The sequence below is a fragment of the Pectinophora gossypiella genome, chromosome 23 (assembly GCF_024362695.1).
Source record: "Pectinophora gossypiella chromosome 23, ilPecGoss1.1, whole genome shotgun sequence".
NCBI classification, from domain to species: domain Eukaryota; kingdom Metazoa; phylum Arthropoda; class Insecta; order Lepidoptera; family Gelechiidae; genus Pectinophora; species Pectinophora gossypiella.
The window spans coordinates 564,135-583,780 of record NC_065426.1 but is presented as its reverse complement, the minus strand read 5'-3'; the positions used below and the strand labels follow the sequence as shown (position 1 = coordinate 583,780).

The 19,646-nt window shown below is 39.6% G+C and overlaps 2 protein-coding genes and 1 long non-coding RNA gene across 3 annotated transcripts in view; 1 reads left to right on the top strand and 2 right to left on the bottom strand.

Annotated features, from left to right (window-relative positions):
- The window catches only part of LOC126377334 (uncharacterized), a 31,237-nt gene extending 13,205 nt beyond the window's left edge, over positions 1–18,032 (bottom strand). Inside the window, exons 1-2 of the mRNA XM_050025030.1 lie at positions 17,686–18,032; positions 3,942–4,300 (exon numbers count right to left, since the gene is read on the bottom strand). Coding sequence (XP_049880987.1) covers positions 3,942–4,300; positions 17,686–17,741 — 415 coding nt within the window. The 5' untranslated portion in view covers positions 17,742–18,032. The remainder of the gene's footprint in view (positions 1–3,941; positions 4,301–17,685) is intronic.
- Positions 1–19,646, top strand: part of LOC126377320 (S phase cyclin A-associated protein in the endoplasmic reticulum) — a 526,515-nt gene that overhangs the window by 419,335 nt on the left and 87,534 nt on the right. The gene's annotated exons all lie outside the window — the stretch shown is intronic.
- On the bottom strand, positions 16,417–17,039 carry LOC126377445 (uncharacterized). Its single transcript, XR_007567859.1, has 2 exons — positions 16,870–17,039; positions 16,417–16,632 (listed from the first exon to the last, which is right to left on the bottom strand). It is a non-coding gene; the product is annotated as an uncharacterized LOC126377445 (long non-coding RNA).

Below are 19,646 nucleotides of genomic sequence, written 5' to 3'. Positions count from 1 at the left end.
CGGTAGGTTCTAAACACTTTAGAACCCGCCGTACCAAAACGCAGAAACTCTCCGCACACACACTCGAACTCATGGATAAGAGACACGAAATGAGGCTGCAGGACTCAGCGGATGTCGTACGTTATAGACAACTTAATAGACAGATCTCGAAGTCTTTGACGAGCGACCTTCGCCAATTTAATACTAAACGTATTAAAGAGGCTATAGAGCGGAACAAGGGCTCCAAGGTGTTCGCAAAAGATTTGTCTATTGGGCAAAGTCAACTAGCGAGACTGAAAACTGAGGACGGCAGAATCATTTCGTCGACTCCCGAAATCCTGAGAGAGATTGAGAGTTTCTATAGACAGCTATATTCCACGAAAACATCAGGCGAAAGCATGGCTCGAGACCCTCGAGCCAAGCTTACCCGACACTACACTGAAGATATCCCGGACGTCAGCCTGTACGAGATTAGGATGGCCCTCAAACAACTCAAAAACAACAAAGCGGCAGGAGATGACGGAATCACAGCAGAACTTCTGAGAGCGGGCGGAACGCCAATACTTAAAGTCCTCCAGAGGCTCTTCAATTCCGTCATATTTCAGGGCAAAACGCCGAGGGCATGGAGCGGAAGCGAGGTGATCTTGTTCTTCAAGAAAGGGGATAAAGCCCTACTGAAGAACTACAGACCTATCTCGCTTCTGAGCCATGTCTACAAGTTGTTTTCGAGGGTCATTACGAATCGTCTCGCTTGCAGGTTTGACGACTTCCAGCCTCCCGAACAAGCCGGTTTCCGAAAAGGCTTTAGCACCATAGACCACATCCATACGCTGCGGCAGGTTATACAGAAGACCGAAGAGTATAATTTGCCACTTTGCTTGGCGTTTGTGGACTATGAGAAAGCCTTTGATTCGATCGAGACCTGGGCTGTGTTGCAGTCTCTTCAGAGGTGCCAAGTGGACCATAGGTACATCGAAGTGCTAAGGGACCTCTACCAAAATGCCACTATGTCAGTTCGAGTACAGAACCAGAGCTCTAATCCGATCCAACTGCAGCGAGGAGTGAGACAGGGAGATGTCATCTCTCCGAAACTGTTCACTGCTGCATTGGAGGATATTTTTAAGCTTCTGGACTGGAAAGGATTTGGCATCAACATCAACGGCGAGTACCTGACGCACCTTCGATTTGCCGATGATATAGTCCTAATGGCTGAGACCCTGGAAGACCTGAACACCATGCTCGAGCATCTCAGTAACGCATCCCAACGAGTGGGTCTTAGCATGAACATGGCAAAGACAAAAATTATGTCCAACGACCATGTCGCACCCACTCCAGTTCAGGTTGGGAACGTTACACTCGAAGTTGTAGACCAGTACATTTACCTAGGACAAATAATCCAGTTAGGTAAGTCCAACTTCGAGAAAGAGATCTCTCGTCGGATCCAACTCGGATGGGCAGCGTTCGGGAAGCTGCGGAATATCTTCTCGTCCAGAATACCTCAGTGTCTCAAGACGAAAGTCTTTGACCAGTGCGTGTTGCCAGTGATGACCTACGGCAGTGAGACGTGGCCGCTTACTATGGGTCTCGTGAGGAGGCTCGGTGTCGCTCAGCGGGCAATGGAGAGAGCTATGCTCGGTATTTCCCTGCTGGATCGAATCAGAAATGAGGAGATCCGCAGGAGAACTAAAGTCACCGACATAGCTCGGAGAATTGCAAAGCTGAAGTGGCAGTGGGCAGGACACATAGCGAGGAGAACCGATGGCCGATGGGGCGGAAAGGTTCTGGAGTGGCGACCACGTGTCGGACGACGCTCAGTGGGTAGGCCCGCTACAAGGTGGACCGACGATCTGGTGAAGGTCGCGGGAAGCCGCTGGATGCGGGCAGCGCAGGACCGATCGTCGTGGAGATCCTTGGGGGAGGCCTATGCCCAGCAGTGGGCGTCATACGGCTGATGATGATGATGATGACATACAAACACGACACCACGACGTCAGGGTGTTGGGGGTTGGAGGCTATAGCCTTTATTAGGTTAAGAGAGAGGGGGTCCGATATGCGTGCGGGCTCTTTCTTGGTGCAAAGGTTGTCCATCGCCATACAACGTGGTAATGCGGCAAGTGTAATGGGGACCTTTGCGCCTGGAATAACTCGGGGGGGATTATTTGACGATTAGACACGTAAGGTCTTGAATTGTTAATTTCTAATTGTATTAATGTTTAATTTGTAATTTTGTAGAGGTAGTCTTAGATTTCTGTTGTATAAATTGGCCATCAGTTATAGATTGTAAGTTATTTTTGTCATTTAACATACAAACAGGAGAGAGAAAGCCGTGGTAGTTGAAAGAATGCTTGAATCGCAGGTTCAGATCCACAGCCTAAACCAAAGAGTTTCGAAATTCATATTTGGATCAGAATCTTTTTCACGTGCTCAGCGATGAAGGAAAACATCGTGAGGAAACCCGCATACCAGAGAAATGCGTTTCGGAGGTATGTGACTTAATCTGTATTGGGCTGGTTTCCCCTTCGCGGCGCGCGGGTTGGAAGGTCAAACAGGCAGTCGCAGTCACTTCTGTAAAAAACCGGACCTGTCAAATCTTTAGGTTAGGTAAACGGAGATTATTTTATGACTAGCCCTGGGTAATAAACAGAACAGGTGGATGCTTTGTTTTTCTTAACACTTTCACGGACACAGACCACCGGACATTAACCTTTCATGCAAAATATGACACTTGGGATCTCGGAACAACGCTTTTAAACAACAGTCGCTTTGTCCGTAAACGTGTTAAGTCCCAGTCTAGTGGAGCACAGATGTTTGTATTGTAAATATTCAAATATTTCTTTCACCAAGGCTTTGTATTTAAAGTTATTCAGGGAAAGTTTAAAAAATATATTGACGCTAACAGGCTTAACTTGTGAAAGTTATGTAAAAATACTTTCTAGGTAGGTGCCTACCTAATCTTCAAGGAAATATGTCTTTTGATTTTGTGTTTTTTTGTTTTATGTTCTTCATGCTGTGATTATAATAAACCTTATTATTTAATATAGTCATAGATTTAATAAAAAGGCTGTTGCCGATAGCAAACTAAAGTATTACTTAAAAAATCTTAATCGTCGAAAACACCGAATAATAATGGATGCCTTTTTCCGTCGAACAAATGAATTAATTGTCAATGATAAAGTAACATAACATAAACATAAACAGCCTATATAGGTACGTCCCACTGCTGGGCACAGGCCTCCCCTCAATCAACCGGAGGGGGTATGGAGCATACTCCACCACGCTGCTCCAATGCGGGTTGGTGGAGGTGTTTTTACGGCTAATAGCCGGGACCAACAGCTTAACGTGCCCTCCGAAGCACGGAATCATCTTACTTTTTCGGACAATCAGGTGATTCAAGCCTGAAAAGATAAAGTAACGTAGTTAATTACAATACCTATTATTATAATATGTATTTGAAAACACAGATATATATATTAATGTATAAATAATTTCCGTAAATATTTGTCCACTGTAATAATTATTTATATTTATTCTGGCTGAGTGCGCACAGAGGAAGGGGGGGCCTTTGCCCAGTAGTGGGATATTGCAGGATAGATAATATTAAATAATAATTATAAAATTAACATACTAATGTTAGTCATAAGGAAATAATACAATTAATTATTTGACAATCAACAAATACAAGTTATTTACACAGAGTAACATAGACCTCTTCGGACCGGGTTATTCATTTCCATAAAGGTGGTAGTGCCACTTTTCGTCAATGTCCTAACCTAACCAAAGCAGTAGTCTCACATTTAATACACAAGTGATTATGGTAGTTACTAGAGTGACTTTACCGGAAACGAACCCGGGACCTTCACTCGAGAGTCAACTATTAAGTCACACCACGGAAATTTCCTGATTAACGACATCAAGGCACTCACAAATAAATGATTCTAAACTAACAAAAATCAATACCTTACCACTAAATTCTTTATCAGGAATACTCTGGTCCAAGACACTCCGGAAAGCCTTCAGGTGCAGATCCAAATCCCCCTCCTGAGGGACCCCCCCATTCCGGAACCTGAGTTTTCCACTGGACTCATTCCTAAAGAGCGCTGGGAAAAACCCTGGGTCATACAGTATCGCGATCTTCTCTCCTCTGAAGCTATCATTGGAGTTTTGAAGAATCCCGAACTTGTCAAACAAGTTGGTGAAGTGGATTTTCTTTGAGGAGCATTGCATGGTGGGGACGTTCCAGTAGACCTCGAATGGGGGGGTTCGAGGGGGGGTTGGGACCGGTGTATCGTCTTCTGGCATCTGGATTACGTAGTAGTTGTTGCTGGAACAGGATAAAACGGGAGTTATTAAAGTCAATAAGTTAATAGTTGAAAAGTAATAGTTGACTCACTGTGGTCTTGTGGTTCACCTTTTTTTTGACATGACTTATTGTAGATTTGCCGCAGATGGCATTAACTACTTGGCCGGACAAATGGGGAGCGCTGAAGGCTCTCACCCGGTACAACGTTTAAGACAACAGGCCTGAGGGTGCCCAGTTGGGCGCGAACCTCGGCTCAGGGCGTCGTCTGAGAGAAAAAATATTTGAAAGAATTAATCGACCCTAGTGGGCGATAGCGATAAGCGCTGAATGAGGGAAATCGTCGACCACGCCGGCGGGGTCGGTATCGGGGAAAATTTGTGGTTCACCAGCTTGCTTCTCAAACGGGGAGAGCCAGTTCACCCGGTACCGGACTTGCACCAATGAGTTATTAATTTATCTTAAGTGCAGTTTTCAAATACACAGTTGGCTCGACCATTATAGACGGCGATACAGCTCACCTATCACGTTGGTCTAACAGAAAGCTCGGTGAGGCGTAACTTGCGATGGATGTACCTCTGTCTACCCCAATTGGGATATAGTCGTAAGCTTATGTTATGTTAAGTAAGTAGTTATAAACTAGTAGCTACTATTTACATGAACCAAGTCAGAGACCTTTGCATATTTTCATCCAAAACGGTCCAGTTATTTAGGCGTTATACGTTTATACATTATACTATACCTATATATAAAATGTGTGTGTTACGCTTAAGTAGTTAATGCCATCCGGCGAATCTACAACCATAAGTCACGTAAAAAAAAACTAACTAAAAAAGAAATATTGATTCTCAAAAGCATCTTCTAAAGCAAGCAAGTACAGTCATGAGCAATATCATGTACCCACTTTAGAAACCTGTCGCACTATCATATTTGACATTTAATGAGGATCACGGTTTAATTTGTCAAAAAAGTTAATGTGACATGGTTGCAAAGTGTATAGATATTGGCACTCGTGACTGTACTTAAACCTAAAAGCGTGAGTTTGACTCACTTAGTTTTTTTTTTAAGTCGGCGGTAATCGATATTAATACATTTTTGTCTACATATCTACTTTTTTCTATCCATGTAGACAGTTGGTACGTGACTCGTATTTTGAGTCTACACATTGTCCAATACTATAATTAGTTTCATCTTCTTCTATCGTGTGGGTTGTGAGGGATTACCAACCCCATTAAACCTGGTGTCAGGGTTATTATTGAGCCGCCATAGGCCCCTGACATGACTTATGTAACGACTACGTACAGTCATGAGCAACATAATGTACCTATTTTAGGACTCTGTCGCACTAACATATTTGACATTTAGTAAGACTTACAGTTTAATTTGTCAAAAAAGTTAATGTGACATGGTACCAAAGTGTATACATATTAATGCTCGTGACCGTACTTACATCAGTAAGTAATAACCGGGACCAACGGCTTAAAGTGCCTTCCGAAGCACTGATGGTTGATAGGGTTGGTAATCCACCTCACAACCCACACGACAGAAGAAGATTTCAAAAATCGTTGGTTTAGACCCGTGCTGGGTTTCAACCTGCGACCTCACTGTGTCAAGCGTACAGTCATGAGCAATATAATGTACCCACTCTAGGACTCTGTCGCACTAACATATTTGACATTTAGTGAGACTTACAGTTCCATTTGTCAAAAAAGTTAATGTGACATGGTACCAAAGTGTATACGTATTAATGCTCGTGACCGTACAGATTAGGAATATTTAGCCCATTTTTAATACTAGCAAATTGGCGGCCTTATTATTAGAGCAATTTATTCCAGGCAACCACAGGGTCAGGAATTATTAATAAAGTCTAATAATGTCTGCGTTCAGTTTGCTAAACGCGAATTTATTTTAATTAAAACTGACTCTATTTTATTGAGCACATGTTTCGTTTTTGTTAAGTTGGTACCTACATGTTTTTATGTGATGTAATGTTTTTATTGGAATCAAATGGTGAATATGAAATCACGTATGATGTCATAGGTCAATGAACTAAATAAGTGTATAAAGTAGCTACTTGATAAGTATTACGAGTAAGTGCCAACGGGTAAGAGATGCGCGTGCACATTGTTCAAAGAAATTTTAATTGCAAGTCTAATAGTAAACGTGACACCAGGGTCGATGGGGTTGGTATTTCACCTCACAACCCACACGATAAGAAGAAGTCTTCAATAAACATTATAACATTAAATAGCCTATACATGGTGTTAGGTGACATCGTAACGAAAAGAGGGATGACTTAGATTCGGAGTTGATATCAAGTGAAATTTAGTATAGAACTGAAAATAATAAAAAAAAACAGTAAATTGATATCAACTCAGAATCATGGTCTGAATCGTCCCCCTCAGTATTTGTTACGGTGTCACTAACACCCGTACCTACTTATATGGCTACCTGTATCATCTTCATATATACCTAGTCAATTCTATATTTTTGCGATGGAAAATTTCACTTGATATTAACTCAGAATAATGAGCTGAATCATCCTTAATATTCGTTATGATGTCATTAACACTCTGTAAATATGTCCCACTGCTGGGCACAGGCCTCCCAAATTAACCGGAGGGGGTATAGAGCATACTCCACCACGTTGCTGCACTGCGGGTTGGTGGAGGTGTTTTTACGGCTAGTAGCCGGGGCAACGGCTTAACGTGCACTCCATAGCACGGAATTGACAAGACTTTAATGCAAAAGGTAATTGTATTGAGGAAGAAGGAACTTTTGAGTGTCTAATGCCTTACTCAGAAATCAAAAATCGGAAACATTTATTCAACGTAATTATCATGGATAAACTTGTTAAAGGTCAATGTAACATTTTTGAATTTACGTCATTTCGCAAGGTGTTATGGCTGAGGAGAAGAAATGACAAGAAACTGCAACAGCAACACATATTATGTTATACTCCAGTCTAATATGTTGAAAAGCGGCGGAAGCTGAATAGAATAGCTATACAAGGTTGTGTTAAGATATTGTATGCTGTAACTATGTGTGTATAGATGTAGGTATGTGTGGATGCCCAATGAACCGCTAAACATGCGTTAAATGCCAATGTCAAGGCAAATACTCCACTGTTTGAACTGGTCTTATTTTAAAACATGAGTTATATTTAAGGTTATACATACACATGGAGGAGCCCGGTGGCGCAGCGGTAAACGCGCTCGGTCTGCGATTGTTGAAGTAAAGCAACTTTCGCAGAGGCCGGTCATAGGATGGGTGACCACAAAAAAAAAAGTTTTCATCTCGAGCTCCTCCGTGCTTCGGAAGGCACGTTAAGCCGTTGGTCCCGGCTGCATTAGCAGTCGTTAATAACCAACAATCCGCACTGGGCCCGCGTGGTGGTTTAAGGCCCGATCTCCCTATCCATCCATAGGGAAGGCCCGTGCCCCAGCAGTGGGGACGTTAATGGGCTGATGATGATGATGATGACATACACATAAACAAACTCACGCCTATTTCCTAGCGGGGTAAGCAGAGACTGGGGAATTCAACTTGCTATGATGTTTCCAACTAGTCAAGTCAGTTACTTTTTACGTATTATAATGATCTGTGATTTTTACTAAACGTCAAAACACGAAATTACTATGGAATTTGTATGAAAGAGCAGGTGTTTTTCCATACACATACGACATACGTCACGAGGTTGTGACGTCATAGAAAAACGTGATAAAATGTCGTACTTATTATTACATTTCTTTATTAAACACACATCTACAACTCCTTAATTGACCGGACTATGGAGTGCATAGTTGAAGTACGAACTATTTGCTCATACTTGTATGGCGCGCGTTTCGCGCTCACTTGGCCCTTCCAAAATCTTTCTTCTATTCCGTGTTACAGTAGGTATTTGATAAGGAAGCCGTGGTAGCCCAGTTGCTAGAATGCTTCCCTCCCACTTTGAGGTCGCAGGTTCAAATCCAGCACAGGCTTAAACCAATGATTGTCGATTTTTTTTCGAATTCATGTTCTTCACGTGTTCAGCGGTGAAGGAAAACATCGTGAGGAAACCCAAATTGTATTAGGCTGGTTTTCCCTTCGCGGGTTGGAAGGTCAGACACGTGCTTCTGTAAAAAACCGGACATATCAAATCTTCAGGTTAGGTAAGCGGACCCTGTGAAAAACTGGCTGCTTGCAATTCGATAGACTGCTTAGAACTTCTATCACAAATCTCCATCAGAGTCCCCAACAGGACCCTCAGGTCCCACCAACCCCTTTCTCTACCTTCGGCCTCAACAAACTATAGACAAAACGCCTTTGTATGGTGAGCGAGTAATAATTTCAATAAACTGTGTAAGGAAGTTGATCTTGACTTGTTTAACACCGGTTTTGCAGCGGCCAGGAAATTACTCATCATCAGCCGTATGACGTCCACTGCTGGGCATAGGCCTCCCCCAAGGATCTCCACGACGATCGGTCCTGCGCTGCCCGCATCCAGCGGCTTCCCCTTACTCAGTCAGAGGTTTTTTGACACTCCTCTTCTTTTTATTTTCTCTCTTCTAACTTTAATTGCCAGTCTATCAAAGGCCAATTCCTTGACTTCCCTATAAGACACGACGTTAACCTTTTCTTTATGGAAAATGCTACACCGACAAGAGCGCAGCTCTTAAATAAAGAGAGAGAACTTTAATTTGCCTGTGCACAACTCTCTGATATCATATTAACTAGTTTAGAGTTATCAGTGGAAACCTGTAGCTAGTTTTCAACTGTTATGTTTGTTGTCTACTTTCTGTATTTTATAACTGTTGGTTTTCCTTAAATAAATAAAATAAATAATTCTAAGGAGATGAGAATGTAGTTATTTGATACATTGAGAGTTCACAAACGTGCGCATATGAACATATCGCTTTGTTTTTGTTTTGTTATGCGAACGCGGAACTCGGACCGAATCAGGTCATATTGTATAACACACATCATTCATTATGCTCTATTAAACAATAAAGATAACATCTTTCTTTCTTTCTTGTTATACCATCACGCTGTTGATCCATATCGGGTGAGAGCCTTCAGCGCTCCCCATTTGTCCGGCCAAGTAGTTAATGCCATCTGCGGCAAATCTGCAATAAGTCAAAAAAAAAAAAATCCATATTGGGGTGTTCCGCCCAAGTACTTAGGTAATGATTTTTGTTTTTATAGCACTTACTTGTGCTTAGGGAAACTCACAAAGAGAAAAGGAGATCATCGGCTTTCCATACTTTGGCCGGCCCTGAAAGTGCCGACCAGAGAAAAAAAATGTGTCGAACCTTTCGGATAGATTGCTATGAACATTTTTTACTATGACACCTAATGTGTATGTCCATTAGTTTGGCTTTAATAAATGTAATAATAATCAATGCTCAGACGGTTAAGATCTAACGGAATATAGCAAAAATATTTTTTGGCCGGCACTTTGACTTCTGGGCCAAAAACCGGTGATCTCCTTTAAATCGATAAAAAATTCTGACTCGGACGCCGACTTTCTGTTACTTAGTTAATGTCATCAGAGGCAATCCTACAAAAATTATAATAGGTAAGTACTTACTTATTTTTTACCAGACCAGAGTATTTTGTGTTTGACCGCTATGTATGTATGCACATCTGTTCCAACCTAACTTCTAAACCACCTGTTAGAATTTAATAAGTGAGGTGTCACAGCCTCCGTGGTCTAGTGGTTAGAGTATTAGGCTCACGATCTGGAGGTCCGGGTTCGATTCCCGATGGGGACATTGTCAAAATCATTTTGTGAGACTGTCCTTTGTTTGGTAAGGACTTTCAGACTTCAATCACCTGATTGTCCAAAAAAGTAAGATGATTCCGTGCTTCGGAGGGCACGTTAAGCCATTGGTCCCGGCTATTAGCCGTAAAAACACCTCCACCAACCCGCAGTGGAGCAGCGCGGTGGAGTATGCTCCACACCCCCTCCGGTTGATTGAGGGGAGGCCTGTGCCCAGCAGTGGGACGTATATAGGCTGTTTATGTTATGTTATGAGGTGTCACTAGAAGCGTCTTGATTTATCCAGTGGTTATAAGGAAGATACCCGTGGTCGTAAGCCAATTTGTCATTGTACATTGCGTTTCTGTGTTATCGACAGGATAAATAATAAAATAAATAAAATAAAATAATAATAACCAGTCTCTTTGGAGGAAAAAACATGTATTTTTTATTTTTTAAATAAATGGATGGGTTTGATTTTGTACAGCGTTGGTGTGCGTGTCTACTCGTACTTCACCGGTAAATTTTGCTGTATAAATATAATTAAATGGCAAGGAAACACACGTAGCAAGAACTCTAATGTCACGTAGGTGGTAAGTAATTGATGGAACAGATGTTAGATAAACTGACAAGGTCGATCAGTTTATAGGTACCTATAATTTTTTTATTAATACCCTATTTGGGATATTCAATGGTATTTGATAGCTTGGTTTCCTTTGTTAACAAAAACGATCGACACGGTAACCACCTAGCTCAGGGGCCTTAGCCAAGTTGCAAGCGATTATGACAATCGAGTTTAAAAAAAAGACAGATAGTTTCAAGAAAACACTGTAATTGGGTGACTTTATCGACTATTTATTAATTTCCATCGTAATTCTTTCCACAACCAACGTCTCCTCGAAAAGTCGGGGAACCAATCCAACCCCGTTCTTCATTTGTTTTTCTCGCCGCGTAATTCTCACTTCCGTTCCCGCCTTCTCTGTTTACTTACTTTTTAAATTAATTAATTAGTTGTTCAACTTTTACAATTATAAATAATTTATATTAATTCTATTTAATAATATTTTAAATCATTAAAATACTTTTAAATTATATGCCCATTTGCTTGAACGATAAAAGTGCAGGTAAATTAATAGTCCATATAAATTCCATCGTTTCGCAACTTTTAACTTTAATCTAGTTAATATTCATGTTAGATATTGAGATATCTACTTGCACATAATTCAACTTTTTTTAAAATATGAGTGATCATGACACTAGATCATTTATTTGCATGAACATAGTACAATGGTCTTCTCTCTCCCTCTCTCTTTATTTAAGAGCTGCGCTCTTGTCGGTGGAGTAATCGCCATTCCTCTCCTCTTCCCGCCAAATCCTTCACCTCCTGATACGACACGATTCATTTATAACAAACATCATAGAAGGAAAAATTGAAGGGAAGAGAGGAAGGGGTAGACTTAGGAGAACATTTATGAAACAATGGTCTCAATAGCCAATAATAATTGTGTTCTAAGTGTATTCAGCCTGCTTGCAGGCGTGTAAATATTCATTTAAAATAAAAATATAATATTCTCACAACAATAATTATCATGCACTCAAAACATAAAACATTCTAAAATTTAAATTTTAATGTACAAAAATATCGTGTCAAGTTAACATGTCAAAATTAATATTTAAAAAGAGAATATGAGGAAAAGAGATCGCACACGAATTATTATTTTAGACGAATTAATTCGATGTGGCCTTAGCCCCCTGTTTATAAATACGGTCACGATAATTAATATGTTATACACTTTGGTACCATGTCACATTAACTTTTTTGACAAATTAAACGGTATGTCTCACTAAATGTTAAATATGTTAGTGCGACAGAGTCCTAAAATGCGGTGGGTATATTACGAGGATATTGCTTATGACTGTACATTCTGCCCATTATAGACCTAGATCCATGATCTTATGGGTTAATGCTATTTGTTATAAGAAGCAGGTGGATCAATTTGCCCATTAAACACTAATGTAGTTCTAATATCATTTTAATGATCCACTGAGCTCATATTTATTATCAATCACCATTTTTGAATCTTCTCCTATCGTGTGGGCGGTGACTTGAATTACCAACCTCATCGACCCTGGTGTCAGGGTAATTATTGAGCCACCAAAGGCTCCTGACACGGCTCATGTAACGATTACTCACTTAGGTGGGACCAACGGCTTAACGTGCCTTCCGAAGCACAGATCATCTTAATATCGGACAATCAGGTGATCAGCCTGTAATGTCTGTAATAGACACAAATGGAGAATGCTACACCGACAAGAGCGTGGCTCTTAAATTAGAGATTATTATGATGACTTTGGAACACTAGAAAATATTTTCAAAATAATACACGGTATGAATAAACATAGTAACACAACATCGACCTATGTAACTGGGTCACCGTTGTAATGTAAACATATTTGTTTACCGATGTCCGATAATTCAATAGGTAATCTGATAACTATCGCTACTTCCTAGATATATTCGGAGCACGATAAAGTAAATAATAATATATTATGGCTGTCGGTGTCCTATTTCGGTTGAGTGGAAAATTTATATTTTTTTTTATTCTCTTCTTCTTATCGTGTGGGTTGTGAGGTGACGTACCAACCTCATCAACCCTGGTGTCAGGGTTACTATTGAGCCGCCAAAGGCCCCTGACATGACTCATGTAACGACTACTTACTTACATCAGTAAGTAGTAACCGGGACCAACGGCTTAACGTGCCTTCCGAAGCACGGATCATCTTACTATCTATCTATCTATCTTGCTATCTTTTTTTTATTTATTTGCGACAACAAACAGTTACATACTATAATGTTACAAACTGTAATAACTTTAAGCAAAATTTATTTTAGCATGCATGCAACCAACTACATTATCCACATCTTATGTATACAGTTTACATTTTTAGGATCTAGTTAAGATGCGTGCTGACAGTTATACGTGAATGTAGGTTATATAACAATAGGTACAGAGATTTTATTTATATAATGGTGCTAATTCCTGTAAACACCATCTAATTTTATTTTAAGTTATATCTGTCATTTTCTTACCCGCTGAAAGGGAAAGGGACGGGTAATCGACAAGCATAAAATTTATGCAACGCACGTAAATTTTAAGCACAAATCTTTTTAGATTTGGGAAGGATATTGGGAAGGAAATTCCTAGTAGTTCAACTGGTAAGACTACTAGGAATAGGGGAATAAATTATAGATAAGATCGTTTCCTGCCTACACCCAACTGGAAATTCTCTTCGTTATTTTTTAGTCGTAGTTGTCAACTGTTTCTTTAATGCGTAGTTTATAATATAACCTATAATTACATACTTAAATAACTTTGGGTCTACGAACACTGGAGCCATCCACCTGGGAAAAGTATTCCAATATTGGCCCCGATTCCTGCAGACACCTCCTAATTTTACTTTTAGTTCTTATCCACCGAAAAGGAAAGGGACGGGTAATAGACAGCTCTTAATTTTAGGAAGAATGAGTAAATGAATGAATAACCCGGGCGAATTAAAAAGGTATCTCGCTGGTATGCAAACCGTTTGACGTGTGCTGTCAACTTAATTCTGTCGGGTTATTGTGTGCATTTTGTCGCAATATAGGATAACTTCAGCGGTGCTTCAGCGCATGCGGTTTCTGCGGCGCATATAGGTGCGCGTTCGCCTTTAAAGAGTCAGTACTTACTACCTACCAACGTACCTAACTCCTTAGTCAGTTTTTTTACGACATAACTTTATTTATGTTAATTCTTAACGTTCTAAGTGACTGCTTTTATACCAAATCATGAGCGGAATGAACAATACCTACGCTAAAGGCAGTAAAAAATATATATTTTTTTTAATTCCATACCTACACATATTCCACGATATATTTTATAATGACGTCATAGACTTAGGTCAAAAAGTAATGAAAAAGTTCTTATAATTTTATTACCATGTTTATGGGTCTATGGTTAATGTTGTCTCAGTTATATTGGCCCGAAAATGATGGAATTTGGGCCAATGCGTTTTAGCATCGTTACTTATTGATGTTTGTTTACGTATTCTACAAGGTTGAACTTGTAGAAATTACGTTTTACAGCTCAATCATGACGTATCTGACACACTTGCATGCAGGATTGAATCATTGTTATGATCTGTCGCTATAGAGAAAGAAAATAAAGAAAGAAACATTTATTACTCCCGGAAACCACACACACAGACAGACAGACAGGTACATTACATTTAAAACAGGACAGAAACCACACGGAAATCAATACACAAAAAAAGTTGAATAAAGTATTAACTATTGAATAAATTAAATTTAAACACAATAAAATTATCTTATCTTATCTTAAGATATTTTTGAAGTTGTCAAATTCTAATTCAAAAATATCTTTATTAAATTTAATAGGTAACACAGTTACACTTTGAGTCGTCAATGCAACGTACTGACGGCCAGGTCATCTGCGCTGGCGTCCGAAATAAAAGGACCTCGCTCAGCATAAGTGGCGGCGTGAGCCACGACGCTGGTATTCTGCGTGCCCTGCTTAAAGAGAACTCTATACAAGAACATAGAACGGTAACTCTCCGCGCCGCACCAATTCTTTTCTGGCGCCTTCACCCCCTCTGGGTCTTACTTTAGTCTTAGAATAAGGAACAATACTTCGTATAGAACGGCAACTCTCCGCTCCCCACCGGCGGCTGAGCTGGGTTTACCTCACCCCCTCGGTCTTACTTTAGTCTTCAATCATAATAGCGTCAGACGTCACATACAGATGCGCGAGTACGATAACTTGTAGTGTCTGTGTAAAACGAGGTGTTTTGTATGACTTCATACAACGACAAGTGTCCAGGGTGACGTGACTTACTGTACATTTGCCGCAGATGGCATTAACTACATGGCCGGACAAATGGGGAGCGCTGAAAGTACAACGTTCAAGACAACAGGACTGAGGGTGCCCAGTTGGGCGCGGACCTCGGCTCAGGGCGTCGTCTGAGAGGAAAAATATTTGAAAGAATTAATCGACTCTAGTGGGTTGATAGCGATAAGCGCTGATTGAGGGAATGTGTCTGTGCCTAACCCGATACAGGTTACAGGATTAAGTTTATTTACCTTTAATTCATGTTCCAATCTTACAATACTTACAAATAAAAGATAAGATAATAAGATAATATACGTCAAAACAATAGCCACTTCTTTGTATTTGTCATTGTTTGTTTGTCTACGTCTTGTTGATAATAATACCATCGTAGACTTAGGCTAGTCTTAACTAATTATATCCGAAAGTAATTCTGTCTGTCTGTTACCTTTCACGCTTAAACCGCTGAACCGATTGAGATGAAATTTGGTATGGAGATAGTTTGAGATCCTGGGAGAAATGTAGGATGGCTTTTTACTCCGAAAATCACCCTTCTTTAAGTGAAATGTTGAGGGAATGATTGTTTTATCTTTGTGACGATGAAACTCATTCACTCTAAGGTTGCCTGAAAGAAATTGCTATATAGGAATAAGGCCGCCGATTGTACTTGTGGTTTTTTTAAAGAAGCGATTACCTGTCTGGCCTTCCAACCCGCGAAGGGAAAACCAGCCCAATACATGTTAGCTCACATACGTCCGAAAAATGAATTTCTCGGAAATGTGGGTTTCCTCACGATGTTTTCACTGAACACGTGACAAGAAAACAAATTCGACAATCATTGATTAAGGCCTGCCGTAGATTCGATCGTCATTTTTTTATCCGCCGAAAAGAAAAGGGACGGGCGATTAACAACTGTAAATTTTAAAATGCATGAATAACCCGAGCCACCCAGAAGTACATTTTAATTACATTTATTTTAGTTACCTACATTACTTTAATAAAAAGGTATATTATTTATGGTTTATGAGTGTCGTTGCCTAGCAACGCTCTTAATACTCGTACATAAACTAGTGAGTCATTTGAATAAGGTATCTAATTATTTTTAAAAAGAATTAACTGGCCTAAACATAGTTATCGAGGAGTAGGTGTACCTATTTATATATACCTACTAACGCCTTTAGGGATACAGGCGCTATGCTGTGTATTATGTAATAAAAGTGGGTAGGTAGGGGAAGGCCGGGCATAGTGGATACCTTAAGGTATTTAAGGTTATAGCAGAAAAGGTTTACAATACAAAAACAAAATAATTATCACAAATTAGTCTTTAATTATTGCTCTTACAAATTCGAACTTCAGTAACCAAGAATATTTAAACAATAATCAACTGCAGTTAAAATAAAAAAAAGTACGATTGTATTCGCTTTGCCCGGTACCCCGGGTAAAGCGGATACAGCACTTGGGCAAAGTGAATACCCATAATTAGTCTCTGAAAATATAGAAATAACTTTGATGAACAGAAACGATAACTTTTATTGACCATAAAATTATAAAATTAAGATTGGCAATTGTCACAGGTATACCCTTAAGTGCCATCAAAAGCAGAACAATTTTCGTGACACCATTGTTGACAAATGTCACATCGAATCCAATTTTCAATTAGTTTACCGTCTTCTTTTATATATATTTTCCTAATCTTCGGTGAAAACAGTTTTTTTATATTTATTCATCATCTGAAACAAGTAAAAGACCTTTTTAGATAATAAGTCATCAGTGGATATGGTATCCACTTTGCCCTACTCACTTTGCCCCACTAGGTAAATTTTGAGGTTAACACATTTCATGGAAAAACTAATAATTCTGACTTTCTGTTAAATATACCATAAAAACTTATTTTGGTATGCTACTGAATTAAGACATTCCTAAGAATCAAGAACTAGCAATATAGGAGAATTAATCAATGTACTTACCGTGTAAAATCAATCTTTTATTTACGAAAACACAAATCTCCACTCCGCGGACGGGACACGACGCGGCCCCTCGGTTCGATGTTTGCCGCGTATTAAACCAAGATGGCCCGACGTAACAGTAGTGGTGTGTTGAATTAACATCTAATATTTTAGGAGTAGTGGGGAGTATTCGCTTTGCCCAGGGTATTCACTTTGCCCAGCCTTCCCCTATTTATAGCACACAACTATCAGCTTCCGTGGTCTAGTGGTTAGAGCGCTGGGCTCGCGATCTGGAGGTCCGGGTTCGAATCACGAAGGGGACACTGTCGAAATCACTTTGTGAGACTGTCCTTTGTTTGGTAAGGACTTTTCTTGAATCACCTGATTGACCGAAAAAGTAAGATGATTCCGTGCTTCAGAGGGCACGTTAAGCCGGAGACCACGGAGGCTGTGCCCAGCAGTGGGACGTATATATAGGCTGTTTATGTTATACTTAAGTATAGAATATATACAAATAGGTAGTACCATCTTTTTTGACGTGACTTAATTTGTCATGATTGGCTTCGGATCGTGTTTATTACTTGGCCGAAACCTAACCATTACCGGCACCATTAATCGTAATGAATTAATTGCAAAAATACATGACTTATTATAAAAACAATATGTAAGTAAGTAAGTAACTATGTCCGAATATGATTCGTTATTTGACTCGTTAAAAGTCTTTCCGTGTCATTGACTCCGTCGAAAATACATTTAATTTTGTTTCAATGCCAAGAAAAGACAAAGAACTTTTACCACAAATAGTAATTAAAAAAATATACTAATAAAAAAAAATACCTGTCATCGCACCTTACAGCACAACTCGCCAAAAACAAAAATAACAACAAATTCATTTTTCTAATTCACTTTTTAAAATTAATAAATGCAATTTTTAAAAGAAATTTTTAAATAAAATAATACTGGCACTAAAATACTCATTCGAATATCGTTAGTTTTAAAAAATAAGTAGGAAAAATCTATTTTAATTTGAATTTACTTTTTTTACATGATTTAAAAAGCTAAAATGTTTGACAGTTTGACTTTCTTGAGAGATTAAAAATAAAACTATTTCGCGTTTTCGCGCCAATATCGCGTGTGTTTGAGACGCGCGCTCGACGCGCCATGAGTTCATATGACTGACTCCCGCTAGCACTAACTTCCAACTGTTTTGTATACCTATCAGTGGTGCTCATACTTTCGATTAATAGCGGATAAGGCAACGTATTTTTTTTTTTTTTTTTCTTTTTTTTTTTTTTTTTTTTTTTTTGCTCTGGCAACCCTACGGTTAAGTTGTAAACAGATTAGCTCTCGTAGTTTTTAATTATTTAAATTAATTTATCGTATATAAATTCATAAAAAACCAATTTCGTCATAATATTCTTATCATATTTTAACAATATTGTATAAATTTGTGTGGTTATAAGTGCTATAAGGCGTTTAAATTGTGATAAGTGTCTTTGTGTCAGTTAAACCGTTACAAACTCAAAAGTGCGAATCTTTTCGGAATCTATAGTGCATTCTAAATACTTATTAAAGAATAACGATTATCAAAATTGTAAGTAACTACCACTCTTTCTTTGGTGGCTTCTCACTGAAACGTTTACTTTTCTTTTTGTTGCTTTAAAACACTATGAGTACTATGTCTTCTATGACTACTCGCAGTGTGGCAGCTCGTAAGCTAGAAGATCAATTAAAGCTGGCTTTACTAGAACTTAAGAATTCTAAAGCGTTATGTGAGCAGCTACTATCAGAGAGAGAGGATAGCGAGAAGGAGGTATTAGTCATACTAGAACAAAATAAACAATTAAAGAGTGAGATGGCGGCTTTACATCAGCGTTTAAATGATGTGGAAGACCAAAATGACCAGCTACAAAGAACGGTGCATGTGTTTGACCGGAGCTGCGATGAGTTTGAGACCGCCCTCAAGCGCACCGTTGTTCTGGAACGCGAGCTGCGCGACGCGCATAAACAAATATCGGACTTTGAACTCGCGGATAGTACTTTTAAAACGTCTCAGACACAATCGCTGTTTGACGAGCTGATCATAGACTCACCTGACTTGGTCCCTGCCGCCACCCCATCTCACGAGGTGTTGTGTTCAAAGAGTAACCTCACTTGTGACTCACCACAAGCATCAACTTCACACCATCACTTGTTTAATACGGGGCAACATCTATTGAACGAAATTAATACTTGTACCGTAACGTTAGAAAACCAAACAAAAAAATATGAGTGTGAAATTGATCAGCTCCAGGCACAGATAAAAAAACTGACAAAATCCTTAGAATATATGACACTGGACTACGAAGTAGCTCAGAAAACTATTCGAAAGCACGAGCTGGCCGCTGATAAGATAGTGAGTTTGAGTTTTCACAACGCGGAACGCTTCGATTCACTACTTAATCGTCAGTATAGATGCAAGCATTCATCCTCGCAGACTGAGCGACTTGCTCGTGTTTCCGAATCCTCCCCTCTGTCCGCGCCTGCGCCGGCCCATCAGCTGGTACCGGCGCCGCAGGACTTGCTCCTCACACCTATTGATAATGACAATAATACGTCCTTCTCGTCGGCGACCGGGCAGGCGGCGCCCGCGCCGGTAAACAAAGCGCAAAATATTATTATGTTTAGTGACGAAATTGGCAAATCAATGGGTTTACAACTTAGCCATTTCTTGAGGCGGGCAGTAATTAATAATTGTATGCCGGGTGCCTCCTATTTAGACATTTTAAAAAGAATAATTTCATATCAATTCTCACAAA